The 14,271-nt window shown below is 42.5% G+C and overlaps 1 protein-coding gene across 1 annotated transcript in view; it reads right to left on the reverse strand.

Moving 5' to 3' along the window:
* Nucleotides 1-14,271, reverse strand: part of eprs1 (glutamyl-prolyl-tRNA synthetase 1) — a 22,990-nt gene continuing 8,719 nt past the window's right edge. The window contains 24 exon segments of the mRNA XM_029456616.1: nucleotides 1-915; nucleotides 1,423-1,487; nucleotides 1,576-1,654; nucleotides 3,050-3,210; nucleotides 3,324-3,497; nucleotides 3,710-3,907; nucleotides 4,137-4,292; nucleotides 4,479-4,580; nucleotides 4,765-4,844; nucleotides 5,029-5,101; nucleotides 5,199-5,408; nucleotides 5,507-5,558; nucleotides 7,628-7,899; nucleotides 7,981-8,190; nucleotides 8,321-8,560; nucleotides 9,088-9,312; nucleotides 9,633-9,694; nucleotides 9,697-9,802; nucleotides 9,890-10,108; nucleotides 10,547-10,670; nucleotides 10,760-10,872; nucleotides 10,960-11,167; nucleotides 11,263-11,399; nucleotides 11,774-11,884. Of these exon segments, the coding sequence (XP_029312476.1) occupies nucleotides 765-915; nucleotides 1,423-1,487; nucleotides 1,576-1,654; nucleotides 3,050-3,210; nucleotides 3,324-3,497; nucleotides 3,710-3,907; nucleotides 4,137-4,292; nucleotides 4,479-4,580; nucleotides 4,765-4,844; nucleotides 5,029-5,101; nucleotides 5,199-5,408; nucleotides 5,507-5,558; nucleotides 7,628-7,899; nucleotides 7,981-8,190; nucleotides 8,321-8,560; nucleotides 9,088-9,312; nucleotides 9,633-9,694; nucleotides 9,697-9,802; nucleotides 9,890-10,108; nucleotides 10,547-10,670; nucleotides 10,760-10,872; nucleotides 10,960-11,167; nucleotides 11,263-11,399; nucleotides 11,774-11,884 (3,528 nt within the window). The 3' untranslated portion in view covers nucleotides 1-764.

The raw sequence follows: 14,271 nt of genomic DNA on the forward strand, positions 1-14,271 counted from the left end.
TTGCCATGGAAATTATTTTATTATAGACAAGTTGTAGAGTTCTTTGATGAGAGAGTAGTGACAGAAAACTACATTACTGACCATTAACCATGTACAGTTGCTCACAGCTGTGGTGGATCTAAGGAACTTATGCTAAGCTGTGAATCATGAGCCACTTACTGTAACCAGTCATACAGAGAGAGGAGGCTGATGAAGATGAGAATAAAACCCCGACTACAAGCCTGAGTACCTGCAGAGTTCCTGAGACAGTTTGGCTGCAAGAGATGGGACTGTTGGCAGGTGAAGATACTTCCCCAGACGGCAGTAGATGGTGCGCTTCTCAGGATTTCTTTTCCCCATCAGGATTTAAATTTAAGTTTTTCCAGATTTCAAAAAGACGCAGTGCTGACAGAAACTTAAACTAACTTAATCAGATTTGTCCCCTGACAGTTTTAAGTAGGGAGTTATAAAAAAATATAAATTCTGAAACGATAGGAAAGATTTAATCTTATTTTAATGAACAATGTAGGAGATTAACAGCATTTTCCCTCATAACGGACTTCTAGGAGTACATTTGTTCCTCTCACTTTCTTTCAGGTGCATTCTAACAATGTTAACGGATGTTAAAAAAACAAACAAACATATTTCCATTTTCAAATACCACAGTCCAGTAACCTCATACCCCTGTTACCCTATACACTCACAGGAGAGCAGAGAAAGAGAAATGCATGAGAGAATGTAGGAAAGCTCTTTTCCACTGCGATGTTCATCAGCAGAGCAGGTGTTCAGTAGCTGCGTCCGAACAGGGTGTAGTACTTGGCGAGCTCCCTGCCGCAGACACACATCTGACCCGGCTGCAATGTCTTCAGGGGTGTGAAGGGGATGCAGAGTCCCTTGGCTCCCATGGATGGAGCTCCAGGCTCCAGGTCCTGGTCCCTACAGGAGAACCAAGCAAATGTTGAAATGAAAGCACTCAAATCTATGGAAGCCTATAATTATAATGATAACTTAAAAATGAAAATGTAATTCCACAATAGCATTATTATTTTCCACATAAAATATAAATTAAAATGGAATAATTCAATTTGCATCCTCATTTTCACATACTCGTATGGAAGTCATATGACCATATTAAATTGAAAATGGGAAAAAACTGTTTGACATTTAATTTTCCTCAGGTCATACCCCGCTGAGGTGAAATTGTGCAGGAATAACAAATATTTTGTATTTTCCAAAACCAGATGTCAATGGGACAAATTATAATAGTACTTTAAAAATAACTCAGTAAACCGTGAATTGTTTTCCACCCAGTGTCTGCATAATGTGACACACTACTTATTGTATAGGTACATTTGATGGCGACTCATCATCACGTGTTGAGATAATGATGTGGGCGACTTGATTACAGCTTTAACTCTAACATGTCAGACATGTTGGACGTACTTGGCAGTGATTTTCTTGATCCCATCCTCGCACTCAATTCCTCCACAGAACGGGATCTGGACCATCTATGAAGCAAGATCAACGTATCATCAGTTATTTACTCAGGTGAGGACGGTGGGATGTTTTGTGCTGAATATGTTTTGTGTTACACACCTTGCCCTGGTCCAACAGTTTCTGGAACTCTTCCATTGTGTCTGCAGTCACCATGTTGCTCTTCAGGTCATCTGAAGCTCTGACAAAACGCACACATAATCCGCTTTGATTAATTCTCTTGTATGTTTATGGGCACCAGGTCAGTGTCTCTTCATTTTGCCGTAATTCTGTGTTCTCATTTACAGCTGAATCTGTCAGTCTGTGTGCGTCATTTCTAACACAATATTGCCCCCAGCTGGTGGGGAAACAGGGTGATTTTAAATAACAGATTTACTTTGGGCGCCAGCAGGAACAAGTTATTAAGCAACATTGACACATTTAAGTCGATGGCTCACGTCTTAGCAAACAGTTTAGCTTCTTTACACATCGATCCAGCCGCAATATAAAGCTCTGTAAAGCCGAGGGGAGCGGCAGATTGCAGTAATAATCCTTTGTAGGTTCATCACAAGGATTACACATTTCACACTATTTGATACATTATTATAAAAAAATATTAATTATAGGAGCTATAATTTACAGATATGCCAACCACAAAACCACAAAGTGAATTTGTTAATGAAAACAGACTAAATATGTTGGGTAACATCTTTCTTCCCTTCTAAGACAAAAATAATGACGAGACGGCATCAACAATAAAAACTAACCAGGACATTTGACACAGGGCTTAGACAAAAAACATGGCTGACAAAATGAACACTATACTACGTTAGGTTTAAGACTTTAAGCAATTCTGACCATATATGTCTTACATAGATCAAACAGAAGTGTATTATATTAAAAACACGGGTTTATGTAATTGGTATTTGTGAATAAAGGTCAAAACAACAAGAGAATAGGAGGGTCAGTTGACTGCGTGTGAATATGTCGCATGACACTTAAAATCCTTTGAGTGAGACATTACATTGATTTACATATTACATCCATGTTGGTCCAATATGTCATCACTTCATCATTTTATCCTTTATTCGTGTGAAATTGTCATAATTAATCAAATCTTTAGCAAGTGTTTTCAAAATATTTGTTAAAGGCTAAATGTGAGTCTAAATACCATTTAAAATTACATTTTGTGGTGCTGCAGAGATGTCCTGGCCTACAAATCATATTCTACAGACCCGTAGTTTGGTACAGATCTCCGCTAAAATCAAAACAAAATAATTTAAATATGTTTTTCAATGAAAATAAGGATCTGAACATTATCATTCTTTCCAATACCACAAATCATAACGCAATTGCAATATCAGTCGAAATAATCTCAATTAGATTTTGTTTTTGGTCTAATCATTTGCTTATGACTTCTTGAATTATATGCGTTTAGTGAGGTCACAGTGACCTTGACCTTTGACCACCAACTGAAAATCCGTTCATCCGTGAGTCCAAATGGATGTCTTCGTCCAATTTGAAGAAATTCCCTGCAGGAGCTCTTGAGATATCTTCACGAGAATAAAAAGCCCTGGTGTGTAGAGCTGCATCTTACTTCTTGAACAGGCAGTTCTGGATGTCCTCCAACATGGCGACCAGCTTCTTCTCCACCTCAGCCTCTGGAATTGTCCCCTTGGCGCCCGAGTCTCTCCTCACTGCGACACACTGACGCAGCTGCATATCTTTAGGACCCACTTCCAGACGGATAGGAACTCCCTGGACGAGAGACACAGATAGAAACAACACAGAGAGAGAAACATGAGGTCATTGTCAAGGCCTTCAGGTAAAGCACTTCCTACGACCCCTACTGTCATCACATTGTTCCTGACCTTCAGTTCCCAGTGGTTGAACTTCCACCCTGGGGAGTAGTTGTCTCGGAGGTCACTCTTCACCCTGATGCCAGCATCCAGCAGCCTGCTCAGGTATTTAGAGCACTGGGCCATCAGTGCCTCTTTGTCCTGCTCCGGCAGCGAGGCAGTGATCCCACATGGGATGATGACAACCTGGAGAAGAGACATTTTTAACCATATATTGCTTTATGCTATTTTTTGTAAGAATCTATGAAAAGGATAAAAAAGCAGGTTTCTTGGGCTTAATGGGCGTATCATTTATCAGTTGTGTGTGTGTGTGTGTGTGTGTGTGTGTGTGTGTGTGTGTGTGTGTGTGTGTGTGTGTGTGTGTGTGTGTGTGTGTGTGTGTGTGTGTGTGTGTGTACCTGGAGGCAGGCCACCCTGGGTGGCAGTACGAGTCCCATGTTGTCTCCGTGGACCATGGTGAGGACACCGATGGTCCTGGTTGTGATTCCCCAGGAGTTCTGGAAAACCAGCTGTTTCTCACCCGGCCTCTTCGGATCCTCAAACATGATCTCAAACATCTTGGCGAAGTTCTGACCAAGATGGTGAGATGTAGCACCCTGAGGAAGCACAAAGCAACGACAAAGGCAAAATGACTTCATGATTTTTACAGTGCAATGTTTACTGTGTTCTAAAACCTCTAACCAATCACTGTCTGACTGCTTGTGTGAAAAAGTGGAGAATCATTTTCATGAATTATTGTAGGTTTCTCTGCAGCTCATTATAGAAATTAAAGGTAATATTGTGTTATGAAAGAATCAAATGAAGTGATCCAGTGAACTACAGCACCTGAATGGCTCGGCCACTGGCAGAGATGAACGCCTCCACAGTAGTGGTGTAATCTCCTCCTGCAAACTTCTCCTTCTCAGTCTTCCTCCCCTTCACCACGGGGATGGCCATCAGCTCTTCATACACCCTGGCGTACAGATCCAGGATCTGAAGCACCTACAAATATGGAACGTGTACAAAGACAATATAATATAATATTTTGGACTTTATGCTAAGTTTGGTACTGTAAATGTACTGCGCTATTCTGCATATCAGCACTGATACAAACAGTTGTTGTGTATTTCATTAAAGGACAGAGGAGTGCTTGTGTTATTTGTAAGGCAGTGTTGCCGGGGATGTTACCTCCTCAGCTGCCTCCTCTTTGGTGGCAAAGGCTGTATGTCCCTCCTGCCACAAGAACTCTCTGGTCCTCAGGAAGGGCTGGGGGTGTTTGAACTCCCATCTCTAAAGAGGAAGAAGTGGGGGAGAGAAAGAGGTGAGCAGGGAGAGAAAAGACTTCAGGGTGGCTTCTGTGTACCTATTTTCTTCAACAAGCTTGTAATTACAAAGCAGAGATGTAGAAGTAAGAGGTGTAGAACAGATATTGCAGATGAAGATGGAGCAGATGTGACAGTAGGAGGGTACTGACCACGACGTTACACCACTGGTTGAGTTTGATTGGCAGGTCTCTGTGCGACTGGACCCATTTAGCGTAGGCGGGGTACATCACTGAAGCAAAACAGACCACAGGTTCATACCAAACAGAAAAACCACAGCGACCCCTGCATTCAAAACTAAATACATGTTTAAAAAGCTATTTAAATATTGTGCATGTTCATCATTGTATTTGTCTGCATAGATATATATCTATATATAGTATCTATAGTTTGGTCTAAAGAGCTGTGGTTCAGACCTGTCTCACTGGTGGGTCTCACAGCGATGGGCTCTGCCAGCTCCGTCTTCCCTGACCGGGTTACCCAGGCAACCTGACAAAGATGACATCACCATTAAATGATTGTTGAGCTGCACTTCTGGTATTTTTTATTTCTATTATGTTATTTAATCCATCGGCAGTCCTTTTACCTCTGGAGCAAAGTCTTCAATGTGGGTTTTTTCCTTCTCCAGAGCCGCCTGAGAGACGAACATGGGGAAGTAGCAGTTCTCCACACCCATTTTCCTAATCTCCCGGTCAAAGAAGACTTGAATGGCCTCCCAGATGGAATAGGCCCAGGGCCGCAGCACATAGCAGCCGCTGACATCATAGTACTCTATCATCTCTGCTTTAGTGATGACCTGGACGGGAGGAGCGGGGTTATCAAAAGAAACACGGCATTTTACTGTTATTAATGGCTTTTCTGGAAGTAGAAACCTTTTTGATTGGAGTAACTCACCTGAGAGTACCAGTCAGCCAGATTCTCCTCTTTCTTGGCCTCTAAGCCCAACCTGTCAGGAGACAGACAGCCACGTTAGTGTGCTGCAAAGCACTACAGTACAATACATATTACTTTAAGTGTAAATGTGTTTTAAGAAGTGGAACAGTTATTTTGGATCCAAAGATTGGCTGTTTTACTGTATAAGAGTATTATTCAATGTTATACTATCTTCAATCTAAAGACGGTAGTGCCAAAATACAGTAGCAGAGCAATCTGGGGAAATTGCCACAACACGTACACAATATGTCCGGACATGCTTAATGCCTGGTTAGTCTAGGTGCAGGTACAAGAAAACACCCTGCCATGCGTCCTGCACAAGACTTTACTGTCTTACCCTCTCTGCTAGAGAGAGTTGTTTAACACACTCCCCCATGAAAGATCACAATCTGTCTTGACAGGGAAATATGAGCTGCTTTTGAAGGTTTGGTCACCTTTTCTAGATTTACCTGAAGAACTTACTTCTATAAAGGGGGGAAGCACTTTTCTGAGTGGAATTATGGGACAGGATGCAGCTTCCTATGACTGGTTACCCTAAACTCATCTTTACATTTAGTGCAAACAACATTTTACTTAATTTCATATGATAAATGAACATACTTGCGTTTCACGTGTATTTAGGTATGACTGACTTTTTTAATTTGGTTGAATGTAATATGTATTATCATTATTATTGAAGGATCAGTGTTTTTGTTGAATGTCCCGTTTAGCTGTCTGGGATGGAGGTTATAATGCACTGTTCTGTTGAACTGTTCCTTGTTAAACTCAATAAAAAAGCATAAAATAATAAAAACACACACACACACACACACACACACACACACACACACACACACACACACACACACACACACACACACACACACACACACACACACACACACACACACACACACACACACACACACACACACACACACACACACACACAGCCATGCAACTCAAAGCTCACATCAGTAGCTATGAAGCCAGCACGACATAACTGACAAAAAAAAGAGATAGAGCTGCACCAAAATTAGAATCTCCATTATTGGATCATGATTATTAGTCTTCATCTGAGGAACAGAAGTTTTTATTGTACTTTTTGCATCTTGTATTAAAACCTTTTCAACATCAGCCGGTCTTCAGGGTTTAAGTGCTGATGTGTTCTTATTTACTATGGATAGAAAACCATGCAGAATATAGATCTTCATATATATTAGTAGTGCAGCACTATCACAGAGCGATCAAATTTCAACCTCAAGGCCGACAGCAGACGACAAGCACTGATCAAGCAGATGAAAAACACACTCACCAAATCTGAACACAAAAACAAAACCTCTTCAGTCGTAAAAGTCCTTTACGTATGAAAACATCTTCAGTGTCCACGTAAGAAATCCAAGTATGCCTTCACAACGTGTCATCGCTCCAGTATTTGTTTTAAAGACTAAAAACACTCACGGCTTCGGAAGGTTTGAATAAAACTATCCATCAACTGCCAGTAACTGCATGTTAAGTGTTTTGTGGTAACAATTCAACACCTCCATACAAAACAATGCGTCTTGCTTAGGAAGCATCTCATTCAACAAACTATAACGTGCCAAAAACAGAATTCTGAGAAGACACTTCAGTTTTTTTTGTTTTTTTATTGGCTCAGACATTTTGACTGCCAAATCATTTCAGTACAACCAAAAGTGACTGCCTATGATCTCGCCATACATCTAACTTCAGTCCGCAGAGCCGTGCTCCAAATGTGAGATGAGGGAGAAATAGTTTCACGCAAGAGAAGCCAAAATAAAACAGAAAACAGGTTTTGAAAATCATGACGCGAAAAGTTGAATCTGCACTTAGAGAGACGGAAAGAAAGAGTTCAAAGTAGAAAAGTTGACGTCAGATGCAAAAAGTAAAATAACATTTTGTTCCTCAGTATCCTTCTAATGATGTTCACAGTATTTATTGTAACAACTCGCCATTATGGAGTCTTCCCTTTGTTACTAAACATTGTGTTTGCTGGTAACTTTTCAGCTTCTACCAGAGGAAGAAAAAGGCGAGTTTATCCATTTCTTAACCTCTCTACTTCTATATCAGTTTCCAGTCTCTCACCGCGTTTGTTTCTTGGGTCCTTGACCCTCTCCAGAGCCTCCTGCTCCTCCTGACGCCTCCTTGCCTTGGCCGCCTTTGTCTCCTTTACCCTTCTTCCCTCCTCCTTGTCCTCCTCCTCCCTGTTTCTCAGACTTGTTCTCCCTCTCCTTGCGGTTCTTGTCCTCTCCTCCTGTGGCTCCGGCAGCAGCCACTGGTTTGTACTCCTGTCCGGTAAGCGTCTTGTACTTGGTCTTCAGGTCCAGGAGCGTCTTCACGGCTTCATCCACCTGGTCCTGAAATGGAAGAAAAGTTAGTTTTTTTCCCTCTCCAGTACTAGCTGTGTATTTATCTCCACTCTGTGATTGGTTCCTTACCTTGGGGGCCTTCTCGGACTTCAACTTCCTCACTAGCTCTCCCTGTTGGGACACCTGTGAGAACAGTTCCTGGGCCTGCGGGGGAGAGCTGGACTGGGTCTGGGCTTTGCTAACTGGGGCTTGTACTCCTGGTTTGTAATCCTGTCCGGTCTGCTGCTTATACTCTGCCTTTGCAGCCAACAGCTGCTTCACTGCAGCATCTACCTGATCCTGAAGAGCCAGCAACAAGAGAACCATTAAATCATCGCAGCGGAAACAGTGTTAGGGCTATTCAACAATATAACGACTCTGAAACACTGGTAGTAGATGGTAGTAGTCAACACATCTGTTATAGTCTCACCTTGGGGGCTTTTTCAACCTTAAGTTTCCTGACCACTTCTCCCTGCTCAGCAACCTTCTCATAGAGGTCGGTGGCAGCAGGAGCAGGACTGTTCTGCACTGGGGCGGGGGCTTTCTGCACTGGGGCGGGGGCTGCTGCTTTCTGGACCGGCGCTGCTCCAGGCTTGTACTCCTGGCCTGTGGTCTGTTTGTATTCTGTCTTCAGGGCCAGCAGCTGTTTCACTGCTGCATCCACCTGGTCCTGAGGACACACGGACAAGTATGCTGTAACTCAAATGACATCTTTATTATAATCCTGTCATGGATAAACACTGTTGTGAGAGCTCATGTGCATAATAGATTTTTATTATTAATTAATATTGTGATAATGAAAATCTAAATACTGATGAATAAAATAACTTGTTACAACTACACCGGATCTATTTTTAACCAAAAGTGTCATTGTATTATTAATGTTATTAGTTTACGCACTCTTAACATCTGTTCTATTCATCTCTGGGATTCCCTTTCTCATATATTCTAATAAGACTTGTAATTTTGCATTTTCCTGTAATAAATTCATTAAATTCAAAATAAAACCACAATCCCCGGCACCTCCCGCAGTGGCTGGTGGAATCCGAGTCCAGAGTTATTTTGATGTTAGAAACAGGAGAAATGTTTGATTTTAATAGAGGAGTTTGGCAGGTTGTGGCAGGTGGAGCTGACCAAACATTTGATATTATTTTCTATCACTACATCTCTGCTGTGTGCAATTTTGCATAAGAATACCTTGGGGGCTTTTTCAGACTTCAGTTTTCTCACATTCTCCCCCTGTTGAGAAACACGCTCATACAGGCCCGAGGAGGAAGAGGAGGTGGTGGTTTTCGCAGGAGAAGGAGCAGAGGAGGACGTAGGAGGGGAAGGGGCCATCCCAGGTTTGTAATCCTGACCAGTCAGCTTTTTAAATTCCACTTTGAGAGCGAGGAGCTGCTTCACTGCCACATCAATCTGGTCCTGGTACCATCAACAAACCAGCTCATTGTTGCAGGTAGTGAAGGATAAACTTGACTGGCATGCAAACAACGTGGGGACATGCGCAATGACGGGACAAATGATTTGGGACACGAGCAGCGAGCAACTACACAAAACGACTATGGACATGAGAACTCACTGGACAACGGATGAGGACACGAGTAATGACTGGACGAATCAATCGGTGCGACATGAATGAACGGACAGACGACTCGGGCGAGAGTGCTGACGGATGAGGACATGAACAGTGACAGGACAAGAATATTTGGACACGATTAGTAATTGGAAAAATGTCCACGTACCTTAGGTGCCTTCTCTGCCTTCAGTTTCCTGACCAGCTCGCCCTGCTGGGTGATGCGGGCCAACAGGACAGGAGGCAGGAGTCTGTTGCTGTGGTGGGCGGAGCTGGAGCAGATGTGGGAGGAGCCATGCCTGGTTTGTAGTCCGTACCCGTCTGCTGCTTAAACTGCGCCTGCACAGAGAGAGAGTAAGAATGAGATTGCAGATCTTCTGTAAAGTTAAGAGTTTTATTTGGTTTTATTGCGCACAGTTGACGTACCTTTAGAGAAAGCAGCTGCTGAACTGCCTTGTCAACTTCGTCTTTAGGAGCCTTGGCGACCTTTAGCTGACGGACAGCTTCACCTTGTGCTACAATGCCCGAGAATAAGTCACCGGCTGAGGTTGAGGCAGGCACTGGGGCAGGAGTAGAGGCGGCCTTGGCAGGAGTAGAGGCGGCCTTGGCAGGAGTAGAGGCGGCCTTGGCAGGAGTAGAGGCAGGCTAAAACGAGAGGTAAGGCAGGTTTAGAAACAGAAAGTGACAGTGTATATCAGCCATCAGAGATGAGTGTTCCTCTATCTTTGAAACAGGCTCTACTGGTGTTTTTAATTTGGACTCTCATCTATTCTTAGTCTGTCTATAATTTGCTCAATCTTTGTATTACTGGACAGGCCAGTTAGTAATCACAATATTCTCAGGTTCCTGCTGTTGATGTCCCAAAGAGACCAGACCAGTCTAGATCAGTAATTTTACATCCACAACTAGAGGATGCTAAGAAACAAACAATCAGAGTGCACTAGTGTCTAAATAATCAACAGGTTGACTTGAGCTGGGGCTGTAGCTGCTGTTGGATTATTTAGGGTCTTATACACTGATAACAAGTCTGATTTACAGATTGAATTGAGGATAAAGGTCACTGGTAGATAATTTATTTCTCACTGTGTTGCTGGAGGCCTGGCTCTTGCTCTTGTCCTTGTCCTTGGACCCAGCAGTCGGCATCTCCTTGGTGTGTCCGTCAGGGATGTAGAGCAGCACACAGGGACTCTCCTTACAGCTGTTAGGACTGTGGATGTTAACCACAGTTAGACACAAACACTACTGATCTCCGTGAACTGAAGTAGTTCAAAAAAACAAACAAGTCTTTTCCCTCACCTGACAGGCTCGTAAGGCTGGTCACAGATGTAGAAGCCCCGCCTCTGGAGCTGGATGACGTCACCTTTCTTCAAGGTCTTTAGACAAGGATCGCCAAGCATCTTCTCCTCAAACTGAGAAGGTGAGAATAAGACAATGAACCAAAACAAAAAGATTTAAAAATGACAAATGCGATGCATGCCGTGAGATAACGAACAGACCTTGCTGTTTTTATTGATGTACTCCTTGAAGTCGTCTTCTTTGGTGATGATGGCTTTGGAGATGAGAGGCTGGTAGTTTATGCAGATGGTGGGCAGCAGGGGGGCACTGTTTGTTTCAGCCAGCCATGTGATCTTTGTGGTCTTCTTGAAGTCTTTGTTCTCCAGGTTCAGACGAGCCTCCATGGACACAACCTTAGCATCGGCCCCTCTGAGCGGGGAGGAAGAGTGTATATCATTACTTTAATGCAACACCACGTGATTCTCAAAAACAATATGGATTAGATGAGCAATGCTGCTACATACTTGTTGATCTTGGTGATGATGAGGTTGCCCCAGTTGATGAAGGTGACCATCTCTCCCTCTGAGAAGGTCTCGGCATCGGCTCCTTCAACAAGAACTCGAGGTCCGTACCAAACCTTCTTCATGCCCACCTCTGCGTTCTGGATGGAAACAGAAATGACTTCAGCACTTGCATGTGGTACCAATGAGTGAGATTACAATGACTTCTAAAAGCTCCCTGTGACCAGTGTGTGTGTGTGTGTGTGTTTCTTCTTGTAATTTACAACTTTAATCTTGGAAATTCTTAGTTGTTCTCGGAATCCCCTCCCCTGACTCCGTAATATTATTAGTATTATGCTTTACCAATAAATAGCCCGAATACCCAAGCGTACCAAACCAATATCATGGTAAAAAGTAGCATCCTCACAATGTTTTTAAAAACCTTCTACTGCTGAGCAACTTTTGATCATTCAGATCTCCTCCAGGGTGAAACTGCACAATTTGTGACATCCAAACACGATGAGAGAGCTCTTACCTTGGGGTGTTTGGCCACTTCCTTGACCTCCTCTGTAGCCTCTGAGACAGAGACAGGAACCACATAGGAGCTGGACAGAGCTGTGAACCTGGGAGCCACCGGGTCAATAACCTAACACACACACATGAAATCAAGACATACACACAAACAGGTCAGTAAAAGAAACGTCAGACTATCTTTTAACAATCTCTACAAAACAAAATGCTGAGTAATGAAAGGACAAAGCAGAAAATGAAGCAACTTAATAAAAAAAACATTATTTGAAAACAAACCAAAAATACCAGCTCAGTGAGTGACAGATAAAAAAAAGGAAGACGCACAAGAAGAAAGACGAGTTGAGAAAGAAAAGCGAATTTCACGAGTGAATCATGATCGTATGCAGGAAACTAGTGAGACAAGTTTTTCTCCAGCTGCTTATTCAGTCACCTCCGCTCTCACTATTTTACCAGCCAGCTTGTGTGTGTTTAAGAGCCCAACTGATGCTGAATGATTTGCAGATTATCCAAGAAAAAGCAGACAAACACCAGCCCAACAGGGGCAATGTTGTTTAGATTACACCAGAAGATCACAAAGAGGACGGACACCACTTCACAACAGACGTAGACACTTTCAGTATGCAGGCCGCAGTGGGAACAATAGTTATCCCTGCTTCTAAAATGGATGGAATGGAAACAGTTACTAAACTCAGAAACACTTTTTTGTATGCTATTTCACAATATAATTATTACATTTTGATCAGTTTATTTGTGGTGATTTAGGAAATAAAAAGCATGAAATACTTTTTAAATCTCACATAAAAGGATTGAACAAGTTAAATTAGGTGGATATAAGAAGATGGAACGTCTCAACAGATGGAGAGAAGGAACACATTAAGTGAGGAAGAGCACTAACCCGTGAGCTTTGATTTGATACGATACTTTCTCTAGTGATGTACCGTCAACTTTTAACTATATTCTGCACTTTATGTAACCAGTCTGTTTTGTTGGATTCTTAAACCTGCATTTGGAAAATCCTTCTCGACAATATAGCCATCTTACTCTGTGGGTTATAAATCAGCCTCACTCACAGAAGAGCTGCAGAGCGGAGCATCCTGTCTACCATAGTAGTAGTCCAAAATATTCCTATGACTGGTTTGGAGTTGGGTAAAGCCAAATACCATTTCCTGTATTGAGAAGCTACCATGACATCCTGCCGTTATCATTCTTCCAGGGTCAGGATGTAAATGTGAAAGTAGAAAATTGAACTCACAAAAATGTCTCTTCAACACCTCCATTCCACTTCTAACAGCCACATCTACACTGAAGTCTTCAAAACCTTAAAGCTCACTACGTTGACGTTCAACATAGTTCACAATCAGTTTGATTCAGTGAGGACGGAGAATGGGAAGCGATGAACACAACAAACAGGTAAACAACAACAACAACACTGTGTGCAAGACAGTATCCATCACACTTATTATGGTACCATGACACAAGACGAGTTTTCACATAGGAAGCCAATTCAGAGGTAATAACTAGTTCACCAATCACCTCATTCAATTCTGTTATTTCTCCTGTGCTGCCCCCATGCTGCCAAACAGCACCTGGGAGCTGGAAGAGAGTCCCAGCGTCTTGCTAAAAGACATGTCTCTTTCACTCCCTGCCACAAAACTCTGCTCCCTTTGCTCTTTGATAGGTAACCAAATATTATTTGGATACACTATATATACTCTGAATAACTCATTGGCTGGTAAAACAGTGAAGCTTATTAGATAAATCAGCCCATAATGAAAGCAGGAAGGGAGTGGGTGAAAATGAGCAAGAGGAGGTGGAGGAGGGGGTGGAGGAGGAGTACCTTCAGACAGCTAATTGGCAGCTTGGAAACAGAAGAGTGAGATGCTGTTTAATGTCAGATACAAGGAGGGAACAAGGAGGAAGAGAGAGAGGGAAGAGGTAGACACATTTACATAGAATGGAACGTTTACATTATTTCCCCTCACCGCTTCGTCCTCAACACAACTGTTACAACTTCCTGTTTTTGTTTGTCTCTTGAATTCCCACCTCTAGCCACTTTTGGGTTTTACTCTCGTATTGAGAGAACTTCACGCTAGTCTGTTATGCAGCAACATTATCCACCAGGCTAAGGAATCCCAATCCACAATACAGATACATAAATAACCATAATGCAATTGAGTACTCTAGGGATCTAATGGTCGTTATAAATCCAATAAAAATAACAAAATGGCACCAAAACTATAACATAGTGAAATTTAGTCATTTCAGCCACAAACCAAATACACGTGGCTAATCACTGCCATTTGGGCGGGGCTCCAGTAAACAAACTTTCCTTTAAAATGGCAATAAACAAGTGTTGCTGAAGTGTTGCTTGCACCATGTAAGGACTGCAGAATAATGACAGCTTTGGGGTTTAGATTGGCTCACTATGAGCCTAATGCTTTCACTATGCAATGCTGTCTGCCACCAGGTGCGTTCTCCCGGATAATGAAGGCTCCATTTACG

The sequence above is a fragment of the Cottoperca gobio genome, chromosome 3, assembly GCF_900634415.1.
Source record: "Cottoperca gobio chromosome 3, fCotGob3.1, whole genome shotgun sequence".
NCBI lineage: Eukaryota > Metazoa > Chordata > Actinopteri > Perciformes > Bovichtidae > Cottoperca > Cottoperca gobio.